The 25700-nt window shown below is 46.4% G+C and overlaps 1 protein-coding gene across 2 annotated transcripts in view; it reads left to right on the forward strand.

The window, feature by feature from the left end:
• The window catches only part of LANCL1 (LanC like glutathione S-transferase 1), a 378881-nt gene extending 364039 nt beyond the window's left edge, over positions 1 to 14842 (forward strand). For both annotated transcript variants that reach the window (XM_069225656.1, XM_069225657.1), the window contains exon 10: positions 12823 to 14842. In XM_069225656.1, coding sequence (XP_069081757.1) covers positions 12823 to 12899 — 77 coding nt within the window. In that variant the 3' untranslated portion in view covers positions 12900 to 14842. The remainder of the gene's footprint in view (positions 1 to 12822) is intronic.
• Positions 14843 to 25700: the final 10858 nt, after the last annotated feature.

Raw genomic sequence — 25700 nt, forward strand, 5'->3', positions numbered from 1 at the left:
GGGGTACCAGTTACAAGGGACTTACCTGAATGCCAGGGTGTACCAATTGTGGAAACAAAGGTACAGGTTAGGGAAAGAACACTGGTGCTGGGGCCTGGTTAGCAGGCCTCAGCACACTTTCAAATCATAACTTGGCATCAGCAAAGGCAAAAAGTCAGGGGGTAACCATGTCAAGGAGGCATTTCCTTACAGATGGCCAAAAAATAAATAAGGATAAACACAGATGGAAATGTTGCAAAAATAAATACCATAAAACCGGGAGCCCTAATCATACTGTACTCCTGATTTGGTTAATATAAGTAGTTAGAGTGGTGGGCCTTGAATTGTCATGCTTTCACTCATTTTTGTTTTAACATATTTGTATGGTTAAGCTGGCGACCTTGTCTGTGGCTCAAAGACTTGAACTGTTGGAACCCATAGAGTTCCTACTTTTCAGTGCTAACATTTCCCTACTGTTGAGCCTGAATAAGCAGTGGAAGTCGCAGGTCCAATCACACGCTAAAAGCACTCCACTTTTGATTGAGAGTTGTGCTTATAGCTCCCAGTTGGATATTGCGCATGGGTGCTTCATTCAAGTCAGTGCTTGGTGAATTGCAGCTGGCTTCACCTAAGTGGTGCCAAACCAAAGATAAATTGAATATTAGTCAACCAGATAAAAATTAGCAGTCTTCCTTTCTTACTTGGTCAATCCATCGAGCCCAAGGATGAAATATCTTGGCTATACCTAGACCTGGGTTTGTCAATGAAATACCAAGTTAACAAAGTTTCCAGAAGTATCTTTTCACCTATCAAAGTTACGAACGGTGATTCATGTAATCTTTCTACAAAATCAGCATGCAGTGGGCGCTACTCTGATATTGCATTTGGATTATGCAAACAGCATGTTCGCTGGTTTCCCTATTTTCTTACTATATATGTGCTGAAAATATTGCTGTAAAGATGGCCCTGGATGTATGGATACATTTCCATGTAACAGAGTGGCATGCTTTCCTCCAGTGGGTAAAAGTAGAGAACAACTTTCAGTATAAAATCCTTTGCATCATTCATAGGGCCCTGCATGAGAAAGGACCAAACCTCGTAGACACAGATTGGCTATGATATTTTTGAAACATCAGGCCCCAATGTATTTGGTTACGTAAATGTGCCACTTTGCTCACTGATGGTCTCTAGGATTTGCTGTGCTTTTCTGTTTTGGTCCCAAGATACCGGAATACATTTCCTGGAGAAAAAAATTGGCATACAGATTAGCACTTAAGATTTGGGTCTTTATTATAAATACTGATCATTAATGTATGACCTTAAAAGGACCGGTCGTAGGGCAACCTTGTGTTACGACATTGCTGTTTCAGTCTTCAGGCATTTTGGCATCCCAGTCCAAATGGTCATATTTCTTGTCTGTATTGTAGAAAAGCATTCAATAAATTAAAAGCAAAGGATTTCATACTACGGAGCACCCAACTCCATCTTTGAATCATAGGGAGTTAGTGAACCTGATTTGTTTACCTCGGCAGAAAGGACAGGATGCTTAAAGTTTCTGTGATGCTCTGTTGATTCCTTTATTCCTTACTTTTTCTTCTGCCTTCTCGTATCTTCATCATTCGTTAGAACAGCCTTTTTTTCTGAGTGTGCTATGAAGACAAAATGTGGTTTCCAAGCTGCAAGACAAATATATCATTGTTGATCTTGGCAATCTTGCACCTGAGCTGCTTTACTGCTAAAGCTTAGATTTAGCTTGCAATTGTATGCTGATATGGAAAGAAGCAAAGACGTCATCCACAAAAAAAGTCAATGGAAGAATTTGTGTATCTGGAACTATACGAAATTCCAAGATATAAATAAACATCCTGTCCCATATTTTCTGTATTTAACACTTTTATGCCTTTGCTATTCCTCCGTATTGTCCTTTATCAGCTATTCTGCTATTTGTCTCCAAATTATCACCTCTACTTTGTAATGAGTGACTTCTTAAGATGTCTTTGTAAAGCGCTCACCTCAATTAGGAACGAGGTAGTGCTTGAAACCGAAAGTGGCTCTTCTAAAATTATTTGGTCCTCCTTTATGAAACTATGCATAAATCAGAATTACAGTACCTTTCTTGAAGGATTTTTTTTACATAGCTGACGTGGGTTGAGAGTGTAAATGATAATTCAGTTGAATGGTTTTTCGCAGGTAGGTTGTTTCACGTGTCATTATCCTTTCTAAAGAAGCCTGAGATTTGGATTTGAGCCTTATAGCACATTTCTGTATTTGCCAATTTTACAGCCGGGAGAAACTATTTTCATCAATTGATTTTTGCACTTTATACATTTTCAATCTGATAGAGACTTCTAGTTGCAGATTCCTTACCTTAGAATTTTCCCCAGGCGTCAGACTGGATCCGGAGATTTTTCTTCGAGCAATACCCTAGCGCGTCGATAGGTGGTGTCGGTCAACTCCGTAGGCGTCGTGGTCGCTGTGATGACGTCGGGAGTAGTACATAGATGCTGCTCTCGCGCAGTGACATCAGTTCTTTTCTTTCCGCGCCACGCGCCGATCTGGAGAAGAGCTACCCTAGGCTATTTTTTGTCCGAATTCGACTGTTTTGTCAAAGTTTTTTGTGTGCGACTTTGGTGTGTCAAGATGTCCCTGAGGACCGGGTTCAAGCCTTGTGAGGACTGCCATTGGACGATGTCATTAACGGATCCTCATTGCGTTTGTCTGTGGTGCCTCGAGCGCGACCACGACCAGAAGTCGTCCTCCGAGTGTCGGGCCATGCAACCGAAGGCTTTGAGGGAGCGGTCCCTAAAGCTAATGGTGGCCCGTCACTCAACTCCGTGTAGGTCCCGGTCTTGTTCGAGAGGAAGGTCTCGAGATCGGTCGCGGAGTCATCACTACTCGTCTTCTTCGAAATCCTCGGATCAAGGTAAGAAGAAGAAGAAGTCAAAGAAGTCCCATCGCTCTCTGACTTTGCCCCATTGCTCGGCCGACGTGACGCGGGACGGGCGTCCACGCACTAGGCCTCCGTCCACACGGCCTGCGTCTGGGTCGACTCCACGCTTCCCCGAGTTTCCCAGAGCCCGAGCGACCCCGATATGGCACCTTCGGGCCCAAGGGATCCGGCTGAGGGGCCTTCGAGTTCCGCGCTGGCGGCTTCTGATCCGGCCACCGAGGTCACCTCCGGATCCGTGAGCGGATCCGCACCGGCGCTGGTCGCACCCTCGAGACCTTCCCCGGAGCCAGGTTGATTATCGATGCTCCCGACATCGGTAGTGCCCACTATCGAAGTCGACCCAATTCTTATCCCCGACGATTCGGAGTTAGAGCAGCGTCGGCAGACGTCGCCTTCGGCTTCAGTGGGGCCTATTCGCCCCAGGTCGGATTCAGACCCTTTTTCCTATGGGTACAAATATGGGGAGGAACTGGAGGGGGGCCCTGGACCCTTATGAATACCAGGATGACCCTGCTATGGACTGGGCACAGGATTTGGGCGAAGCTAGTGGTCTGGATACTTCTCCTGACGCTGGCATGCTGTCTCCTCCTACCGTGGCTATGGCGGAGGGAGCAACTTATAGTATGGTGGTCAGTAGGGCTGCTGAGATTCTCGGCCTTGAGCTGCCTACTTTAGAAGTCAGGTCTGATCTCCTGACGGAGGTGCTTCAGCCTAGGGCTTCTACTTCAGAGCCCCTTTTACCATTCGGTGAGGCCCTCACCGATGTCCTTTTGGGTACATGGCCCAAGCAAAACACAGGGGCTCCTGTGAACAGGACTATTGCTCACCGCCATCGGCCTGCTCCAAACGACCCAAAATTCCTGTCCCAACACCCCACGCCTGAGAGTCTTGTTATCCAGGCTTCCTAATCTTCTGACGTGTTCCCTTTAGCACCCCGGGATAGGGAATCAATAAGGCTGGAACAGTTTGGCAAGAAGTTGTTTTCTTCTTCCAGCCTAGCGCTGCTGTCTGTGAACACCGCGTGCCTTTTGGGCCGTTATACCCTGTGGGATACGGTTGCGCAAGTCCTGCCGCTGATACCGAAGGAGGCCCGTGCTGTAGTCTCACAAGCAGTGAACGATGGGAGAGACACGGCGAAGTTCACAATCCGTTGTGGGCTGGATACGACCGACTCTCTGGGCAGATCGGTTGCACAACGGTGGCCTTACGAAGCCACGCCTGGTTACGCACTTTTGGTTTCTCGGGGGATGTCCAACAGTCACTCATGGACATGCCGTTTGATGGCACCTGTCTCTTCAGAGACAAAGCAAACTCGGCCTTGGAGAGATTCAAGGATTCCCAGGCTACAGCTCGGTCCCTCTGTCTTTCCTCGGCCACTTGCCCACCACAGTCCACTTTTCGTCCCTTTCGTGGACACGGAAGGGGCGCCCTGTCGTGTCCTCCACACAGCCACCGTGCCACGCACGCTGGCCAGCCTATGCGTGGCCAAGGACGTGAATCCCACGTGGCCGTGGGACCGGGAACCAGAGAACTGTCCAGTCCACCTCTGCCCCCGCTGCAGCCTCCAAACCCTCCTAGTCCATCCCCTCACTCCCGCCCAGTTGGTGGCAGGATCCACCATCACCTGCCCCACTGGGAACATATCACCATGGACGGGTGGGTTTTGCAGATCATTCGGAAGGGCTACTCCCTCCCTTTCGATTCTGCTCCACCACACATGCCACCATCCTCCTATCATCTTCTGGAAGATCATTTGGCGCTTCTCCACCAGGAAGTTGCATCTCTCTTGGCCAAGGGAGTAATAGAAAAGGTCCCTGTGCCAGAGGTAGGTCGTGGTTGTTATTCCCGCTACTTTCTGATACCAAAGAAGAACAAGGGCTTACATCCTATCCTAGACCTTTGGGACCTGAACTACTTCCTTAAGAAGGAGAAATTCAAAATGCTTACCCTGGCTCAGGTTCTGTCTGCCTTAGACCCAGGAGACTGGATGGTAGCGTTGCACTTGCGGGACCCTTATTTCCACATCCCCATCCTGCCTGTCCACAGACGTTATGTAGGGAAATGCCTCCTTGGCATGGTTACCCCCTGACTTTTTGCTTTTCTGATGCCAAGTTATGATTTGAAAGTGTGCTGAGGCATGCTAACCAGGCCCCAGCACCAGTTTTCTTTCCCTAACCTGTACCTTTGTTTCCACAATTGGCACACCCTGACATCCAGGTAAGTCCCTTGTAACTGGTACCTCTGGTACCAAGGGCCCTGATGCCAGGGAAGGTCTCTAAGGGCTGCAGCATGTCTTATGCCACCCTGGAGACCCCTCACTCAGCACAGACACACTGCTTGCCAGCTGGTGGGGAGAAAATGACTAAGTCGACATGGCACTCCCCTCAGGGTGCCATGCCAACCCCACACTGCCTATAGGCATAGATAAGTCACCCTTCTAGCAGGCCTTACAGCCCTAAGGCAGGGTGCACTATACCATAGGTGAGGGCATAAGTGCATGAGCACTAGGCCCCTACAGTGTCTAAGCAAAACCTTAGACATTGTAAGTGCAGGGTAGCCATAAGAGTATATGGTCTGGGAGTCTGTCATGCACGAACTCCACAGCACTATAATGGCTACACTGAAAACTGGTAAGTTTGGTATCAAACTTCTCAGCACAATAAATGTACACTGATGCCAGTGTACATTTTATTGTAAAATACACCCCAGAGGGCATCTTAGAGATGCCCCCTGAAACCATACCCGACTTCCAGTGTGGGCTGACTAGTTTTAGCAGCCTACCACACACCAGACATGTTGCTGGCCACATGGGGAGAGTGCCTTTGTCACTCTGTGGCTAGTAACAAAGCCTGTACTGGGTGGAGGTGCTTCTCACCTCCCCCTGCAGGCATTGTAACACCTGGCGGTGAGCCTCAAAGGCTCACCCCCTTTGTTACAGCACCCCAGGGCACTCCAGCTAGTGGAGTTGCCCGCCCCCTCTGGCCACAGCCCCACTTTTGGCGGCAAGGCCGGAGGAGATAATGAGAAAAACAAGGAGGAGTCACTGGCCAGTCAGGACAGCCCCTAAGGTGTCCTGAGGTGACTCTGACTTTTAGAAATCCTCCATCTTGCAGATGGAGGATTCCCCCAATAGGATTAGGGATGTGCCCCCCTTCCCTCAGGGAGGAGGCACAAAAAGGGTGTAGCCACCCTCAGGGCTAGTAGCCATTGGCTACTAACCCCCCCCAGACCTAAACACACCCCTAAATCGAGTATTTAGGGGCTCCCAGAACCTAGGTAACTAGATTCCTGCAACCTAAGACGAAGAAGGACTGCTGAGCTGAAAATCCTGCAGAGAAGACGGAGACACCAACTGCTTTGGCCCCAGCTCTACCGGCCTGTCTCCCCACTTCAAGAAAAACTGCAACAGCAACGTGTTCCACAGGGTCCAGCGACCTCTGAAGCCTCAGAGGACTACCCTGCATCTAAAAGGACCAAGAACTCCCGAGGACAGCGGCTCTGCTCCAAAGAAGAAACATCTTTGCAACAAAGAAGCAACTTTGAAAGAACCCACGTTTCCCACCGGAAGCGTGAGACTTTGCACTCTGTACCCGACGTCCCCGGCTCGACTGGTGGAGAACCAACACTACAGGGAGGACTCCCCGGCGCCTGCGAGCCCGTGAGTAGCCAGAGTTGACCCCCCTGAGCCCCCACAGCGATGCCTGCAGAGGGAATCCAGAGGCTCCCCCTGACCGCGACTGCCTGCTTCGAAGAACCCGACGCCTGGTAAGGACACTGCACCCGCAGCCCCCAGGACCTGAAGGATCCAACCTCCAGTGCAGGAGCGACCCCCAGGTGGCCCCTTTTTCCTTGCCCAGGTGGTGGCTACCCTGAGGAGCCCCCCGCCCTTGCCTGCCTGCTTCGCTGAAGAGACCCCTGGGTCTCCCATTGAACTACATTGCAAACCCAGTTGCCTGTTTGCACTCTGCACCAGGCCGCCCCTGTGCCGCTGAGGGTGTACTTTTTGTGCTGACTTGTGTGTCCCCCGGTGCCCTACAAAACCCCCCTAGTCTGCCCTCCGAAGACACGGGTACTTACCTGCTGGCAGACTGGAACCGTGGCACCCCCTTCTCCATTGAAGCCTATGTGTTTTGGGCACCACTTTGACCTCTGCACCTGACCGGCCCTGAGCTGCTGGTGTGGTAACTTTGGGGTTGCCCTGAACCCCCAACGGTGGGCTAACTTGGACCCAACTTTGAACCCTGTAGGTGGTTTACTTACCTGCAAAACTAACAAACACTTACCTCCCCCAGGAACTGTTGAAAATTGCACTGTGTCCAGTTTTAAAATAGCTCATTGCCATTTGTGTGAAAACTGTATATGCTATTTTGCTAATTCAAAGTTCCTAAAGTTCCTAAGTGAAATACCTTTCATTTAAAGTATTGTTTGTAAATCTTGAACCTGTGGTTCTTAAAATAAACTAAGAAAAGATATTTTTCTATATAAAAACCTATTGGCCTGGAATTGTCTTTGAGTGTGTGTTCCTCATTTATTGCCTGTGTGTGTACAACAAATGCTTAACACTACCCTCTGATAAGCCTACTGCTCGACCACACTACCACAAAATAGAGCATTAGAATTATCTCTTTTTGCCACTATCTTACCTATTACTTTGAAATAGTGCATACAGAGCCAACTTCCTACACGTTACCTACAATTCGTGGTAGGTCACGAGCATTTTCAGTTTACTGTGCCCCCCTTCGGCATTACCGGCGCCCCTTGGATGTTCACGAAAGTGATGGCGGTGGTTGAAGCTCATCTGCGCAGGTTAGGAGTCTCAGTCTTCCCCTACCTCGACGACTGGCTGTTGAAGGCGGACTCGCCCCAGACAGTTGTCTCCCACCTTCAGACTACAGCGAACCTCCTGCATACGCTGGGGTTCACTATAAACGTGCCGAAGTCACACCTGACTCCCTCTCAGACGCTCCCTTTCATTGGAGCATGTTGGAAAATGGGTTATTGGTAAATGCAGGTAGGTACCTACACTTAGCAATAGGCCACTAACCTCCACTAAGGTCTCAGTAAATTAAACCCAGCTCAACCCTTGCTAGCTTGGCAACGAGCGTCAAGGCTTAACTTAGGAGACAGTGTAAAGCATTCAAATATCACAAAACAGTATTTAAATAAAACACAGGAAACAGTTTAAAAATCCAAAACCAATTTATAAAAATAGATTATATTTTTATCTTTAAAACGAATAAAATCGGATAAGGGGAACTGGAGCTATGAATTTTTAAATAATTATTATCTTTTTAGCGCCTAGAAACAAAAAGCGCCAATCGGGTCATCTGATTGCACCTCGACCGGGGCAAAGTCAAAGTTTAAGGCCGACCACGATGGAGCCCTGCTCGGCTACAGACCGCGGGAGGCCTCGGTTAAAAGTTTACCTTCACTCTTAGTCTTTTTTTCAAAGATTTTCTTCAGCGGGACGAACCTGCCAGTCCAATCCAACCTCCTGGAGCCCTTCTCCGGATACGCGATGCGGGAATCCTCGGTGGAGATTTTTACCTTCGGACTTAGTCGTTTTTTCGAGGTGAAAATCCTTCGACCGGGGTAAACCTGGATCTTGATCCGACGTCCAGGGAGCCCTCCTCGGATACGCTGGCTGGGAGGTCCCGGTCAACTTTTTACCTTCGGACTTAGTCTCTTTTTCTGAGATTTTCTTTCCCGGGACGAACCAGCAAATCAGGCCGGGTCGCGGTTGAGGCAAGCCGGCTAGAGTTGCCGCGGCGGGTCGGTCCCTCTATGGAGCTTTTTTTTACAAAAGTTGTCCAAACTTCTGGGGCTTCTCCCAGATGTCCTTTTAAGGTTCTTTGGGGGTCCAAAGCTCACCCCAAGGGTCCAGAAGTTCTGAGATGGTCCTTGGGGGTTGCGGACTACAACTCCCAGAATGCACCTGGCACAAACTCCTTTTTGGCCACTGGACAGTGGTCAGCTGGTCGCTTTCTTCAGGAGTGGGTGCAGGGGACTCTGGTTAGCAATTTTTCACCTGTAGCAAACAGGGAGTCCCTCCTTGAACCAGTTGAAGCCAGGCAAAGTCCTTCTTGTGGTGAAGCCCAAGTGTGCAGCTGGTGCAGTCCTTCTGAGTGCAGGTTCCAGGTGCAGGCCAGGGGTCCAGCAGGGCAGTCCTTCTTCTTCTGTTGTTCTTCCTTGTTGGATGTGGTAGGGAACTGAGGTGTGGGTGCAGGTCTGCCAGTTGTATCCTTGCTCCTGGGTGAAAAGCAGGGGGGTCCTGGTTCTCCAATCAGGTGCAGGGTCCTTCCCCCTGTGATGACCACTTCCTGGGAAGTGTGGCAAAAATCAATCCCAGGAGGCAACATTCTCTAAAAACCCATCATGGCTGAATCTTATATTTGGAGGTTACATCTGGCTGAGCCCACCCACTGGTGTGGCTAAAAATCATAAACACACCCCTCTCCTGCCCTCTCCTAATCTAATCAAAGGGGCACCTAGTTGTCTGGGGTTGCAGGATGTGGGGGTGTTGCTGGTTGCTCCAAATGTCCTTCTCTGCCTTTGAAGACCTGTTTGGCAGCCCTCCCCCTTCCTGCCTCACCATCTGCTGAGGGGAGATTCCTTCCCACAGGCACATTCCTTTGTGTGAAGCCAGGCCACTTCACACCTCATCAAGGCAGCTTGGCCAAGCTGCTCCAGGCTGGCCAATCAGAGCACAGCAGCAAAAACAATGCAGGGCTGAAATTGGCAACTTTTTAGGTAAAGTTTAAAACTCTTTACCTGAACAAGTTATATTAAATCCAACAACTGGAAGTTGTGGGATTTATTACAACAATTAATTTGATACCAAACTCTTGGTATGCATCATTTAAGGAGACTTTAAAAATTAAAATAAAGTCTCCCCATTGTAGCCTATGAAGGCCATTTACTACTATGAGTGAAAAACGAATTTGGCTGTTTTTACCTCACCAGGGCTTATAAAACTATTTTTATAAAGTCCCTGCTTATAGTTACATGGCACCCAGCCCTAGGGGCACATAGGGCACACCTTAGGGGTGACTTATATGTAAAAATAAGGTAGTTTAAGACTTTGGAACTACTTTTAATTCCAAAGTCGAATTTGCATATAACTTTAATTTAAAAGCAGTCAGCAAGGCAGGCCTGCCTTCAAAATGATACTGGGCACCTCAGCAGTGCACCTATGTGTGCACCACCTATGCTGTGGTCCCCAAACCTACATGCCCTGCCAGATGGCTTATGCCGGCTCTGCAGTGGGACCTAAAGTACCAATGAGCGCAGCATCAGGGGAATCTCTCCGACATGGTCAAGATCTCGGAGGGGACTGCGAAAGAACTGCAGTGGTGGCTTTTGAATCCGAATTGGGTCCACAGCAGATCCCTCTCCCTTCCCCAACGAGATCTCTCGATAGTGACTGATGCGTCACTTCTGGGTTGGGGCGGCCACATGGGAGAGGTGGAGATCAGAGGCCTCTGGTCTCCGGTGGAATCGGGCGCCATATCAATCTGCTGGAGCTCCGGGGGATTAGTCTTCCGTTGAAAGCATTCCTTCCCACTCTAAAAGGGAAAGTGGTGCAGGTGTTCACAGACAATACTACCGCCATGTGGTACTCCAACAAACAGGGCGAAGTAGGGTCCATCACTTTGCCTACCTTCTACGCACCCCCACATCCTTCCCATGAGTAGGAGAGACAGGGAAGGCGGTGCAAAAGCGTACCATCTCTCGATGGGTGCTTCTTTGCATCAAAATGTGCTACGTTTTGGCTAAGAATCAATCTCCTGGTGACTTACGGGCTCATTCCACCAGAGCAACTGCTGCTTCCACTGCATTAGCATGCATAGTTCCTGTCCTGGATATCTGTCAGGCAGCTACGTGGGCATCCCTGTAAACGTTTGCTAAGCATTACTGCCTGGATAGTCAGGTCCGTTGAGACGGCTACTTTGGTCATTCGGTCCTGCAGGACTTCCTAGTATAATTTTGGTTTGCAGCCCACCACTGAGGCTGGCATTGCTTGGGTGTCTATTCTAAGGTAAGGAATCTGCAACTAGAAGTCTCTATTAGATGTACAAGTTACTTACCTTCGGTAATGAAATATCTGGTAGAGACATATTCTAGTTGCAGATTCCTTACCGCCCACCCATCCTCCCCCCATGCGAACTGATTTCTAGGGACAGGGATTCCCCCTTTCAGGTCCTTTGCTCTAGCGCACCAATCTCAGTGTTCTTATCGGCTCTGCGCTCTGGCGTGGAAAGTCATTAAAAGAAACTAACGTCACTGCGCAGGGCCGGCATCTATGTACTACTCCCAACGTTATCACGCGACCACGACGGCTACGGAGTCGACCAGCGCCACCTACCGATGCGCAAGGGTATTGTTCGAAGAAAAATCTCCAGATCCAGTCTGACGCCTGGGGGGAAATTCAAGGTAAGGAATCTGCAACTAGAATATGTGTCTACCAGATATTTTGTTACCGAAGGTAAGTAACTTGTACATTTGTTTGTTTGGCTAATGTTTTGTGTGTATTTTATGGCTATCGCTTGGCAGTATTTCCTGGCGAAGTATAGGACTGTCTCATACTGCTGATTTTTATTCAATGTGCATTCCAAACCAGTTTGCTATGTGTTTTTATGTGTGCTTTTATGGCCACATTTGTGACCGAAATAAAGATTTGAATTAATGCAAGATAACTGCCCTTAAGATAGTAAATAGATACAATTAAGGATGTATGAGAACTGCAACAACTTTGTTTCTCAGGTACATGGACCCCTTTTTCAAAGCAAACAATACCTAGGGAAGATTGTTATCTTGCATATGATTATGTTTCATGGCTAAGAGGCGACTTCCAGGGAAACCTACAGCTCATAAAACCAGTGAGTAAAAACGGCAATAGAAGCATTATTAGTAACATACCCATGCCTGAGATATGCCAGGGTGCTAGATGGTGGTCATTTCATGTGTTCTACAGACACTATTAAATTGATTCTTGTGCTCGGATTGATTCCCAAGAGAAGCAAGATTCCCTTTGTACATCCCCTGTCCTTTGCTCTTTTTTTGCAGTTTTATATAGCTCATCTTGACAGGAAGGTATTGGAGCGCTTTACATGAGTACCAACAGTGACACTACACAGGGTCACATTCATTGTTTATTGCCACAGGGAGATTGTGATTTGGCCACAATCAGGATGTTGAGCCAACGCCAAGACTCAAACTGGTTCCAACGTTGCCAGCTCTGGCCATAACGCAACATCTTCTCAAATGCTCCTTGTCCATTCCCTCATTATCGGAGTAATAATAATGCTTGCTGTTCTTTCCCATCTGTCATCACATGGTGAGGATCCCAAGAGGAAGAATGAAAAGTTTACTACTAGTAATTGTAGGGCTCACTGGCTATCTTAATGAATTTGAGACCACCTTCCCAACATGTAATAAAATAAGTCGACTTTAGGGTGGGAAGAAGCCTAATGGCCCAGAACTGTGTCAAGGATTGGTGCACTGTGATGCCAAATGGTTCCGCTACTAGTCATAGTGCCGGGGAAATGCATTCTACTTGTCTTGAGTGGGATGCTGCTGGAAGTACACAATCGATGAATGAGGTTACGTTTAAGTCAAGTGTACAATCCAAAAATTGATGTCAGTGGAGACAATCAAAATATTTGGCTATCTAAGGATAGTGCGCAACTGAATTTTCCACAGCTAGGACTGTGGATTCCCTTAGCGTATATACAATCAGATGAGTGTGGGCGATTTTGTTTTCACTTTTTCTTTTTAGGATTCATCTGTTGCTACGAGGAACGTCTACTCAGCCTTTCTTCAGAACGAAGTAATTGAACGTTACATAATGCGACGACTAAATTGTACATATGATTTTTATATTGTTTTTCTAGGTATGGCCGGCACAATCTACTTCCTGGCGGACATGCTGGAGCCGAAAAAAGCCACATTTCCTGCATTTGAACTGTGAGAGAAGTCCAACAAGACGTCCTGGCGCAACCATTTTCAGCCCTTGTTCCATGGGATGCCTGCGCTTCCAGCATTGTTCATTTTTATTTTGCATTTTAGTTTCTCTGCGGAGAAGAGCAACTTTCTGGGCCTTCAGCAAGTATTGTTTTGCAAGTGGGAGAGCTAACAATAGTTTGTGAGCCGTGTACAGTTAGTGCAGACGACATAAAGCAGATGAATTGCGCGATTATGTGACTGAACTATGCGTACGGATTAAAACCTCTAGTTAAAGCAGTCTGAGTCTTCAAATACGTTTCCCTAATTGACATCTGAAATAGAGTTGCGATAACGACTGAGATTCGCAAGAGACTAGGTCCTGAATGTAAGCACCCTCCTCCGAAGTTTAACAACTCACCAACGCTTTGCCACTCCCTTTGCCACAGCCTCTGGTGGTAATGACTCTTGTTAAAAGGGCGCAGGCAGATATCACCATATGCCCCTGTACTGCCTAACCATGTAAAAATCAGCGTACCTGACGGGATTTAGTGGCCCACTTACATTAGAGAAGGCAGTGGAAGCACCATGGAGGCTACCCATGCCCCCACCACCATTTAATTGGTGAATGGTGGCTGTATCTTGGTGGTGGCTTTTGCCATGGTCTAAATTGAAGCCCTAGAGTGAGAACTTGACCTGTCGCCATACTGAGTCATATTTTGACAGCTTGCTTGCTATAGGCCTCTATCAATACTATAAGTGTGATGTCAGAATGGACAACTAATTTCGTATATCAGCGCACGCACTCCGGTCAGCCAGACTTGCAAGCCCTATCGCATATAGGCATACAAGTCAGACATTAATGACAAGATCTATTCTCTCCATTTTAGGACCTGGAGGAATGGAAACAAATTGCGTTTTTTGGTTTTTAAATTGAATTACCCTCTTCCCTATTCATACTAAGCAGAGCGTAGCAGTTCAAAGACATAAACGTAAAAAGATGCATCCATAAAAATGTTGTAAAATCGCATTTTCTTAGATTTGCACTCGAGAAGTGAATACTGAAACTTGTGGATTGCATTTTAATTCTGGCATTTCTGTAATAGTTCATATGTCTTAAATTCTGATAATACGATGTTCTATTTTTCCAATTTACTGTTCATAAACAACAACAAAAATATACAGAGGACAGTTAAAAACGGATATTGTGTTCATGTGGGCTACCCTGAATTCTCTCTGGCTAGTGTTTGTTCTATGTATGATAAACCGAAAGGAAATCTTGCAGGGAACGATCTAAATATTGCCCAACTTATACGTGGTATGCAAACCAATAAAGGCGGAAGGATCCGACATCAGTATCAGTTCAGCTAGCCACAAAATCTCCTCGAATGAAAATTCTTGGCTATATTTGCAGATTCTCACGTGTTTAATGGGCTGTTCCTGTGTGCTCTTCCAACTGTGATGTACAGAAGTTAGTTAACACGTTCACAGGGCTCTGTCTTGTTGCGTGTCCTTCTGGGAGTAGGTAATCTCTTGAAAGCAGTGGGGCTGTGCGGAGCACCACCTTGAAGTATCTCATACTGGAAGCAGTTGCTTCCTCTAGAAGGCTGCGCTTCAGGACCTGTGTAGACGCTGATGCTAGCGTAGGTTTCTGCAGGCCACAGCCTTGACTCAGTATGCTTTGGTGGTAAGCATCTTCGGAAGACAAGCTATTCTCGGTTAGCGTTAGGAGCCACACAAAGCGTTTCAAAATGTTGGTTATGTCGTCTGTGGTGTAAGAGACGTGCTTTTGTATGATGATAGTAGACTTATACAAAATACAAACCGTGCTAGCGGTCACGTTTTCGGACTGGCCTCATTATTAGTCAGGAAACGCTATTTCTCAGTCTAGCGTGGTTGCGTTTTTTAAATCTGCAGTATTCGCTGTCTGTTTCAGCGCGATAAAAACGAATAAATCAATACCAACTCGCTGCTATGACTCTGATCTGTTTCATTGAGCAGCCCAACGTATCTTTGTATGGACAGACAAGGCAAATGGAGGGTGTCGTTACAGCCACCCCGGGGAAAAAAACATGCATTCTGTCTTTGTTTTCCAGTAACTGTTAGTTCACATAAAAAAGCTAAAATAGTTTTTAAACAAACCAGTTTTTGAAATGTGCTCCAGTGTTCAGTCACAGGTGACACAAAGGGAAGAAGACCGGGTTGCGCTCATATGTTCCTCTCTGCATCCCCTTAGAGCTGGTTAACTTGTCGTTTTTAGAACGGAGCACTTACATTTCATGTGTTACTTCCGGTTTCCATAGGAAAATAGTATGCTTATTTATGCAATGTCGTTGTCCTTGGCACCCACAAACCAATAAACCAACATATCCCTGCTTGGTGGGATGCTCTGGTAGTTAACGTGAAATGTGCTTACACAAAATGTTAAAACTCAACCTTGACATTATGCCAATAGAGCTCCAGCCACAACACTGGCAATCCCGAGTTATGGCTAGGAGGCCTAGACCACCAGGAGGCCAGTGTCCCCTCCAGCCAACACCGAGCCCACCTCAAACTTCCATCGAGAGAATCGATAAACAGAAAACAGGGTCTGTAGGTTAACGAGTCGTAAATTTTCTCATTTAATACACCTCAAAAGATAGAACAAGCATTTGCAATGGGATGGGTCTTGCATTTGTGAGAGATAAAACGGTTGGCGTTATAAATGACATTGCCCTTTACCCATGTGTTTTGCTTTGGACTGGAAGTATGTGGTGTGGAGCTGAATTATGTGGGTTGAATTTGAATTGTTAGGTGTGGAATTTTGTGTGATGGAATTGTGTGGAGTGGATTTGTGTAGTGGAATTATGTGGCATGGTGTGCAGTGGGATTATGTGGATAGTAATTATGTGGTATTGATGTTATTGGAATTATGTGGCGTGGGATTGTGTGTCATGACGTGTAATTATTTGGAATGGGATGTTGTGTTGAGAGTGGTATGTAGAGGATTGTAATTATGTGGCATGATGTGGAATTTTGTGGTGTGGGTTGGATGTATGTAGTGTGTTGTGTAATTCTGTTGTGTTGAATTATGTGGTTTGTTGTCAAATGATGTGGTGTGGAATGGAAATGTGCAGAGTTGAATTGTGTAGCATGGAAGTGTGCGGCGTTGAGTGAAATTATGCTAATTGGAATTATGCGATATGGTGTGGAATGTATTTGTGTAGATTGTGTTACCAAGTTTAAAAACAAGGAAAACAGACCAGAACGACATGCTTTCACAAACATAGGTCTTGCATTCTGGCAAAAGTAAAATGTATCCTAATTATTTGCATTCACAATGCAGTCGCTCTAGAAATCCGTAAGTACTCATAAAAATGTAACAATACAAATAACTCAACATATGCTTTGAGGAAGATACTTTCATTTCTCGCTTTGCTATGTTCACTACAAACTAAATAATTCTGGGCACGTTTCCAACCTGGCGTGAATCATTAAAACAATAACGGGTTTTACTGCATTGATTGCGCCCTACACAAACAAAGCCATTCACAAAGTAAGTAGTTAGGGGCCATTCCTCTCAAACATCGATAGTTTACTAGCACCACCCAAACCGCTCCACACACATCGCATTTTGGCCATAGGTATTCAGTAATTTGCTAAATAGTTCATGACTTCTACTGAGATTGTCTTTTCATGCTATCCCTTCTCGCTCTTAAGTGTAGGTACCAGTACACCTTACAGCACCGGCCCGTTCAAAGCACTGGCTAACCTTCAAAGCAAAGTATAAAAGCAACATACAGCTGCAGTCACTGATGGAAGGGAAGGGGCAGACGAGTCATGCTGCTCATGCAAGCCTTTGATAGTTCAATTATGTGCAAATAAAATACTTCATGGTTCTGCGGTGCTCCCTTACTATTGCATCTCTGATGTTTGTACACTAGACTGTATATTCACCGAGCTCAAGTATAATTCCTGCTTTACAAAGGTCAGCTGTGACTCAAGGGCGACCAAGTGAAGGCTGCGCAGTATTAAAGCTTTAGGATTTCCAATTACAGTTTAACAGAGTTGTCAAAAAAAGCAAGGCCAGAGCTAAAATGCGAAATCATGAAAGGAGACTGTGATGCTCATTATAAAAGGACACATGAAGGATAGGAACAGTGTGACAGGAAAGTCAATCGATGTCACACTTAATAAGCAACGACGTGGGAGGGGTGGTGGGGACAGGCAAACACTAACAGGAAACTCAGGGACAGGTGGGAGGTGCTGGGGGATGGCAGTGCGAGCCGAATCAAAGTGTCATGCCGCTGTGAGCATGAGCACGAAGGAGAGACACAAAAGAAAAAAAGTAGTTTGCTCACAGTAAAACATATCAGCAATTGTGCAAATGAGATCTTAACTTATGATACAAAAGGGAGGGCTCGGAATTAAAGTGGTAAAACATTTGCTACAAAAATACAAACAAAGGCAGCAGATCACAGGTTTTAATCAACTCAGCTTTGATGTTTTCTAGGTCAATCAAATACAGTGGGGTGGGCAAAAAAACATTGGTTGGTTATTAATGGTGCTGATAGCAGTAGAAGGTCATTAAAAAATAGTGATAATTAGTTTGTCCCGTTTGAAAGCTTTACACTTTGAAAACTAGTTGGATCATACTAGTTATGTCTAAAACTAATAGCAAGTTACCAACACAAGCACATTACTCTAGAAAGCAAAATTATATACCTCATTTAGGAGGTTGGCTCTGTGTATACTATCTCAAAGTAAGAGATAGTGTGCACAGAGTCCAAGGGTTCCCCTTAGAGGTAAGATAGTGGCAAAATGAGATAATCCTAATGCTCTATTTTGTGGTAGTGTGGTCGAGCAGTAAGCTTATCAGAGGGTAGTGTTAAGAATTTGTTGTACACACACAGGCAATAAATGAGGAACACTCACTCAAAGACTTAACTCCAGGCCAATAGTTTTTATATAGAAAAATATATTTTCTTAATTTATTTTTAGAACCACAAGTTCAAGATTTGAAGTAAATACATAAAATGCAAGGTACTCCACACAGGTAAGTTAGGAACTTTGAATTAGAGCAATACATTACACAGTTTTAGTAAAAATGACAATAAGCTATTTTAAAAGTGGACACAGTGCAAAAATCAACAGTTCTTGGGGGAGGTAAGTAATTGTTAGTTTGTCAGGTAAGTAAGACACTTACAAGTCTTAAGTTCCTGGGCATAGGAGGCCCAACGTTGGGGGTTCCAGGCAACCCCAAAGTTACACCAGCAGCACAGAGCCGGTCAGGTGCAGACGTCAAAGGTGCACAAAACACATAGGTGCCTATGAAGAACAGGGGTGCTCCGGTTCTATTCTGCCAGCAGGTAAGTACCCGTGTCCTCAGAGGGAAGACCAGAGGGGTTTTGTAGAGCACTGGTGGGGACACAAGTAGGCATGCAAAACACATCCTCAGCGGCACAAGGGCGGTCGGGTGCAGTGTGCAAAGCAGGCATCGAGTTTTGTATTAGAGTCAATGGGGTGACCCGGAGGGTCACTCTAGCAGTGTAGGCAGGGCACAGGGGGGCTTCTCGGGCCAGCCACCAACTGGGCTAGGAAGAGGGTCGCCTGATGGTCACTCCTGCACTGAGGTTCGGTTCCTTCTGGTCCTGGGGTCTGCGGGTGCAGTGCTTGGTGAAGGCGTCGGGTTCCTTGTTACAGGCAGTCCCGGTCAGGGGGAGCCTATGGATTCTCTCTGCATGCGTCGCTGTGGGAATCCAGGAGGGTCGTCTCGGGTTACTCACAAGGTCGCAGTCGCCTGGGAGTCCTTCCTGTAGTGTTGTTTCTCTGGAGCTCGAGCCGGGGGCGTCGGGTGCAGAGGGTGAAGTCTCATGCTTCCGGCAGGAAGAGTGAGGTCTTTGAAAGTTGCAAGAAAGTTGCAAAGTTGTTGTTGTTTTGAACAGAGCCGCTGTTCACAGGAGTTTCTTGGTCCTTTGATTCAGGGCAGTCCTCTGCGGCTTCAGAGGTCGCTGGTCCCTGTCGGATGCATCGCTGTTGCAGTTTTCTTTGAGTCAGGAGACAAGCCGTTAGGCCTGGGGCCAGAGCAGTTGTCGTCTCCGTCGTCTCTGCAGGGCTTTCAGGTCAGCAGTCCTTCTTCTTGTTTCAGGCTGCAGGAATCTGATTTCCTCAGCTTATTAAATTTAGGGGTGTGTTTAGGTCTGGGGGGCAGTAGCCAATGACTACTGTCCTGGAGGGTGGCTACAACCTCTCTGTGCCTCCTCCCAGAGGGGAGGGGGGCACATCCCTAATTCTATCGGGGAAATCCTCCAAACTTAAGATGGAGGATTTCTAAAGGGAGGGAGGGAGGGGTCACCTCAGCTCAGGACACCTTAGGGGCTGTTGTGACTGGTGGGTGACTACTCCTTGTTTTTCTCATTATCTCCTCCAGCTTTGCCGCCAAAAGTGGGGGCAGTGGCCGAAGGGGCAGGCATCTCCACTAGCCGGGATGCCCTGGGGTGCTGTAACAAAAGGCATGAGCCCTTGAGGCTCACCGCCAGGTGTTACAGTTCCTGCATGGGGAGGTGAGAAGCACCTCCACCCAGTACAGGCTTCGTTCCTGGCCACAGAGTGACAAATGCACTCTCCTCATGTGGCCAGCAACTCATCTTAGTGTGGCAGGCTGGCAGAAACTAGTCAGCCTAGCACTAGGAGTCAGACTTGTATTCAGGGGGCATCTCTAAGATGCCCTCTGGGTGCATTTTACAATAAATCACACACTGGCAACAGTGTGCATTTATTGTACTGAGAAGTTTAATAACAAACTTCCCAGATTTGAGTGTAGCCAGTATGGATCTGTGGAGTTCCTATTTGACAAACTCCGAGACCATATACTCTTTATGGCTACCCTGCACTTACAATGTCTAAGGTTTTGGTTAGACTGTAGGGGCATAGTGCTCATGCACATATGCCCTCACCTGTGGTTTAGTGCACCCTGCCTTAGGGCTGTAAGGCCTGCTAGAGGGGTGACTTACCTATGCCACAGGCAGTGTAAGGATGGCATGGCACTCTGAGGGGAGTGCCATGTCAACTTAGTCATTTTCTCCCCACCAGCACACACAAGCTGTAAGGCAGTGTGCATGTGCTGAGTGAGGGGTCCCCAGGGTGGCATATGACATGCTGCAGCCCTTAGAGACCTTCCCTGGCATCGTGGCCCTTGGTAGCCGGGGTGCCATTTACAAGGGAGTTTTCTGGATGCCAGGGCTGTGCCAATTATGGAAGCAAAGGTACAGTTTAGGGAAAGAACACTGGTGCTGGGGCCTGGTTAGCAGAGTCCCAGCACACTTCCAATCATAACTGGCATCAGAAAAAGGCAAAAAGTTAGGGGGTAACCATGCCAAGGAGGCATTTCCTTACACCTCAGAAGAAGGGAGTCAACTTCATCAGAGGACGTGATCAGGTAAGTGGGTCTGGGGCCATTTTAGGGGCGGGGTGGCAGGGTCGGGGCATTTTTAGTTTTAGGGGTGGGGAGTCAGGGTGGTTTAGGGGCAGGGTAGGAGGGTCGGGGCATTTTTAGGTTTAGGGGCGGGATGGGGGGTCGGGTATTTTTAGTTTTTGGGGGTGGGGGGTTGGGGCATTTTTTGTTTTCGGGGCTGGTGTGGGGAGTCCGTCTATTTTTAGTTTTAGGGGCAGCAGTGGGGGGTTGGGGTAGTTTAGGTTTTGTGGGGTGGGGGGTTGCTGTAGTTTTAGGGGCAGGGTGGGGGGTCGGGGCATTTTTAGTTTTCGGGGTGGGGGGTCGGGGTAGTTTAGGTTTTACGGGGGTTGGAGTCATGGTAGTTTTAGAGGCGGGGTGGGGGGATTGGGGTATTTTTAGTTTTTAGGGGTGGGGGGTCGGGGTAGTTTTAGGGGCGGAGTGGGGAGTCGGGCAGTTTAGGTTTTAGGGGGGTGGGGTCTCTGTAGTTTTAGGGGCGGGGTTGGTGGTCGGGGTAGTTTAGGATTTAGGAGGTGTGGGGGTTCAGGGTAGTTTTAGGGGTGGGGGTCTGGGTATTTTTAGTTGTTGGAGGTTGCAGTAGTTTAGGTTCAGGGACGGGGTGGGGGGTCGGGGTATTTTTAGTTTTTAGGGGCAGGTTTTAGGGGGGTGATGGGAGTCGCATGATAGAACCATGCATGCTGTTCACCAGGAATGCCTTTACAATGAAAAATCGTTGTTAAGGCATTTGTGGTAAAGGCATTCGTGGTAAGAACGCGGTCATTGTTCCAACCGCGTTGTTTAGGCATGCATGGTTCCAGCATGCGTTTCTCCAACTCCTATTCATACAGCGGTACTTTTATTATGCATCATTGCACTCCATTGTCACTGGATGATTTTGCTCTGTACTGTTTCTAAATACTGCCCTACCTGCTGTAGGTTGTTACACTCAAAAACAGCGAATGCAAACATCTCATGTTCACTTGGCAAAGGGCGAGGTAGACAAAAACAGGAATCTGGGAGACAGATGGGAGGTGATGGGTGACGGCAGTGCGAGCCGGATCAAAGCGCCTTGGCTGCTATGAGCATGAGCGCGAAGGAGAGACACAAAAGAAAAAAAGTAGTTCACTCACAGTAAAACATTATCTTGCCTCGTGCAATAATCCATGTAGCAGGGTCAGTCTGCAAGGCGGTTAACAAAAACGCCCCTAGGCGGGACAAATGTAAAGCATTTACCAATATCATCAAAGGATTTTTGAAAGGCAAGCCCACGAATGAGTGAAAGTGATGGTCGTGAGATTAGCGTGGTTAAAAGCTCACAATACTTGCAACAAGTCAAAGCACATTTTCAGTCAGGTCCCTGTGTGAAAGTACTTCCGACATCTAAATAGATGTGTACCTTTCAGATAACCCCCCTGCAAGGGGACACATCCAGTTCCCAGTAAGACCTGTTCATTTTTAGCATTCCCCTTGGTATGAAGTCACTGCCAGCTGCTAAATAGAACTGTACATTTCAGATCCTGTCCACTGTATTAAGCGGACTATCAGCCTCTGGTTAGACCTGTGTATTTATTTTTTTAAATACTGAGCTTAAGGACACTGTCATACTCTTAATAGATCTGTACCTCTTAGATCATGTGTGCTGTACCGAGACACTTCAAGCCACTAGTTAGAGCTGTACAGTAGTAACTACTTCTCCTATCAAGGTACTGCCAGCCTTTAAATAAAATACAGGCATGAATTTCCGAACAAGTCTTCAGTAGAAGGGCAGTGGCAGGCTCCAAAGAGTGGTGCTCCTTTTTACCCAGCAGTACTCTACGCAGACTCCGCCCCTCTCTGTTTATTTTTCTTTCCTCTCCTGTGTCAATAGACTGAGACATATTCTTCCTCTAGGCCATCTCTGGCCCCTTGACGACCACTGCATAGGTGTTTAACTTTAGTTTTTTTAGTTTTATTTTTAGCAGACAAACTTAAGCAATTTTTTTTATAGGGATTTCGCATTTCGAAGTGCCTGCCATGAAAGGAGCCTATCTGTCGCCCATGATCTTCTGTTTCAGACTGGATAAAACCACATTTGGGCATGTTTGGTACACATGGACACCCTTCGCTTCCTGATGGGGTACCCTTGTGAACTTGCTGTTCTGAGGAAATAAAGGCATTGCTTGATCTGCAGTTAAGTAAGGTAACAAACAGCAAAATGATAAATGTAATAACCGCCCTATGCTGATTCGTGTTTAGGGTTGAGTGCACCAAGTGCCCTGTCCTTGTTGTAATTTCTCGGTGGGCTTTCAACCACACCCATCAGTTTGGTTGGTTCGAGGGCTTGCCTTTTAAAATTTGCTTGATTTCATTAGTGAAAGGCATGCACATTTCCGGTGTTTAGCCCTCCTCGAGATCACCGGCCAACTACTGAAAACATAAGAGGCTCCATGTTTTCCGTATGGTTTATGCACTACTTTTTCTTTTTATTTTGTAGGCAACGTGACCTCGCTGGGCAGTAATCAAGCGCTTTGCATGATATCAACCCTGTTACATGGATAATTGCACTTTTGCCGGTTACATGGATAGTTGCACTTTTCACGATACGTTTCATTGCGAGCAAACTTCTGTTTCATTTTGTGTGTCTGCTTTGCGCCCATAGCGACCATTGGCTTGCTTATGTGAAACTGTCTTACTTTTCATTTTCAGTTATGTGGCAAGAAAAGTCTGGTTAGGAGTTTAAAATGCTAATAGCTCTAACTCGAGCAAACCCAAGACCCACTGCATTGCAAATGCTTGTTGTTAGATGTTCTTGTGAGGGTACCTTGAATGTTATATGAACTGCTGCCAGGCACAAGGTGCTGATGAATACTGGGATTATCAGCTTTCTTCCAGAAGGTCTTCAGGCTTTAGAAGTCAGTGAAAGTGCGTTTGGTCTTTGCCCATCTGTCAGCCATCGGTCCAAAACCTCATTCCATTTTCAGAGCACGTAATTTGAGACCCTGTAGTTGGGCCGTCTTCGACATCTTTGTAAAGAATTAAAACTGTGGGCCCGATTTAAAGTTTGGTGGCATTGAATCGGCTCTGATTTGTGGATGAAATACAGGTTATCTGTTAGAGGATTATTCTCTAATGGAGAGGTGCACTTTCTTATTATCTTTATAAGAAAGATAATTCTACCTGCAGATTCTTTACACAAGGAACATTTGCCAGTGGAAGATTTAGATTTCCTCCATAAACCTGAGGATTTGACTTTACGTCCCATCTGTAAATCAGACCCCCTGTGAAAATGCTGAGGATAACATTCTGCAGTCCTGCCTAATCAAACACCCTTCAACGGAGCGATGCTTTCATGCCAGAGTTACTTTCATTTTATAGTATCGGTAAGCATTGTCAATAAGAGGCGCAGATACCACTTACCCCTTTTCTTTCAGCAAATCATCTCAGAGCCCTACGGCACAGTTACTGAATCAGACAACGGGTAGTCTTTTTACATTTGTAAAGACCATATGACAGGCCTCGTAGACACACCTCCCCTCCCCTTGCCGGTACTAAATTGATCTCTCATTGAACCCTAGGCATTGTTGGGTAAGGAAGGGGTTTGGGGTCCTTGCTGTTAGCTTTGGGCTGTTAAAGTGGAAAGTGTTCTCACGCTTTGTCTGTGCAGGTGCAAATTTTGTGATTGGCATCGTGGTTTTCTTTTGGTGTTTGGGATCCCAGTGAGGTGTTTACAGGGAGTGCAGAATTATTAGGCAAATGAGTATTTTGACCACATCATCCTCTTTATGCATGTTGTCTTACTCCAAGCTGTATAGGCTCGAAAGCCTACTACCAATTAAGCATATTAGGTGATGTGCATCTCTGTAATGAGAAGGGGTGTGGTCTAATGACATCAACACCCTATATCAGGTGTGCATAATTATTAGGCAACTTCCTTTCCTTTGGCAAAATGGGTCAAAAGAAGGACTTGACAGGCTCAGAAAAGTCAAAAATAGTGAGATATCTTGCAGAGGGATGCAGCACTCTTAAAATTGCAAAGCTTCTGAAGCGTGATCATCGAACAATCAAGCGTTTCATTCAAAATAGTCAACAGGGTCGCAAGAAGCGTGTGGAAAAACCAAGGCGCAAAATAACTGCCCATGAACTGAGAAAAGTCAAGCGTGCAGCTGCCACGATGCCACTTGCCACCAGTTTGGCCATATTTCAGAGCTGCAACATCACTGGAGTGCCCAAAAGCACAAGGTGTGCAATACTCAGAGACATGGCCAAGGTAAGAAAGGCTGAAAGACGACCACCACTGAACAAGACACACAAGCTGAAACGTCAAGACTGGGCCAAGAAATATCTCAAGACTGATTTTTCTAAGGTTTTATGGACTGATGAAATGAGAGTGAGTCTTGATGGGCCAGATGGATGGGCCCGTGGCTGGATTGGTAAAGGGCAGAGAGCTCCAGTCCGACTCAGACGCCAGCAAGGTGGAGGTGGAGTACTGGTTTGGGCTGGTATCATCAAAGATGAGCTTGGGGGGCCTTTTCGGGTTGAGGATGGAGTCAAGCTCAACTCCCAGTCCTACTGCCAGTTCCTGGAAGACACCTTCTTCAAGCAGTGGTACAGGAAGAAGTCTGCATCCTTCAAGAAAAACATGATTTTCATGCAGGACAATGCTCCATCACACGCATCCAAGTACTCCACAGCGTGGCTGGCAAGAAAGGGTATAAAAGAAGGAAATCTAATGACATGGCCTCCTTGTTCACCTGATCTGAACCCCATTGAGAACCTGTGGTCCATCATCAAATGTGAGATTTACAAGGAGGGAAAACAGTACACCTCTCTGAACAGTGTCTGGGAGGCTGTGGTTGCTGCTGCACGCAAAGTTGATGGTGAACAGATCAAAACACTGACAGAATCCATGGATGGCAGGCTTTTGAGTGTCCTTGCAAAGAAAGGTGGCTATATTGGTCACCGATTTGTTTTTGTTTTGTTTTTGAATGTCAGAAATGTATATTTGTGAATGTTGTAATGTTATATTGGTTACACTGGTAATAATAAATAATTGAAATGGGTATATATTTTTGTTTGTTAAATTGCCTAATAATTATGCACAGTAATAGTCACCTGCACACACAGATATCCCCCTAACATAGCTAAAACTAAAAACAAACTAAAAACTACTTCCAAAAATATTCAGCTTTGATATTAATGAGTTTTTTGGGTTCATTGACAACATGGCTGTTGTTCAATAATAAAATTAATCCTCAAAAATACAACTTGCCTAATAATTCTGCACTCCCTGTACAACTGATAAAATTGATGTTTATAAAATTATAATAAAGCGCCCTCTCACTTTTTTTGTGTTAATTGCTCTATTGTGCTGTTTGAGGTCGGCAAGGTTGAGTGCTTATTTGTCAACACAGAAATTAAGGT

The sequence above is a fragment of the Pleurodeles waltl genome, chromosome 3_1, assembly GCF_031143425.1.
Source record: "Pleurodeles waltl isolate 20211129_DDA chromosome 3_1, aPleWal1.hap1.20221129, whole genome shotgun sequence".
In the NCBI taxonomy this organism is placed as follows: Eukaryota; Metazoa; Chordata; class Amphibia; order Caudata; family Salamandridae; genus Pleurodeles; species Pleurodeles waltl.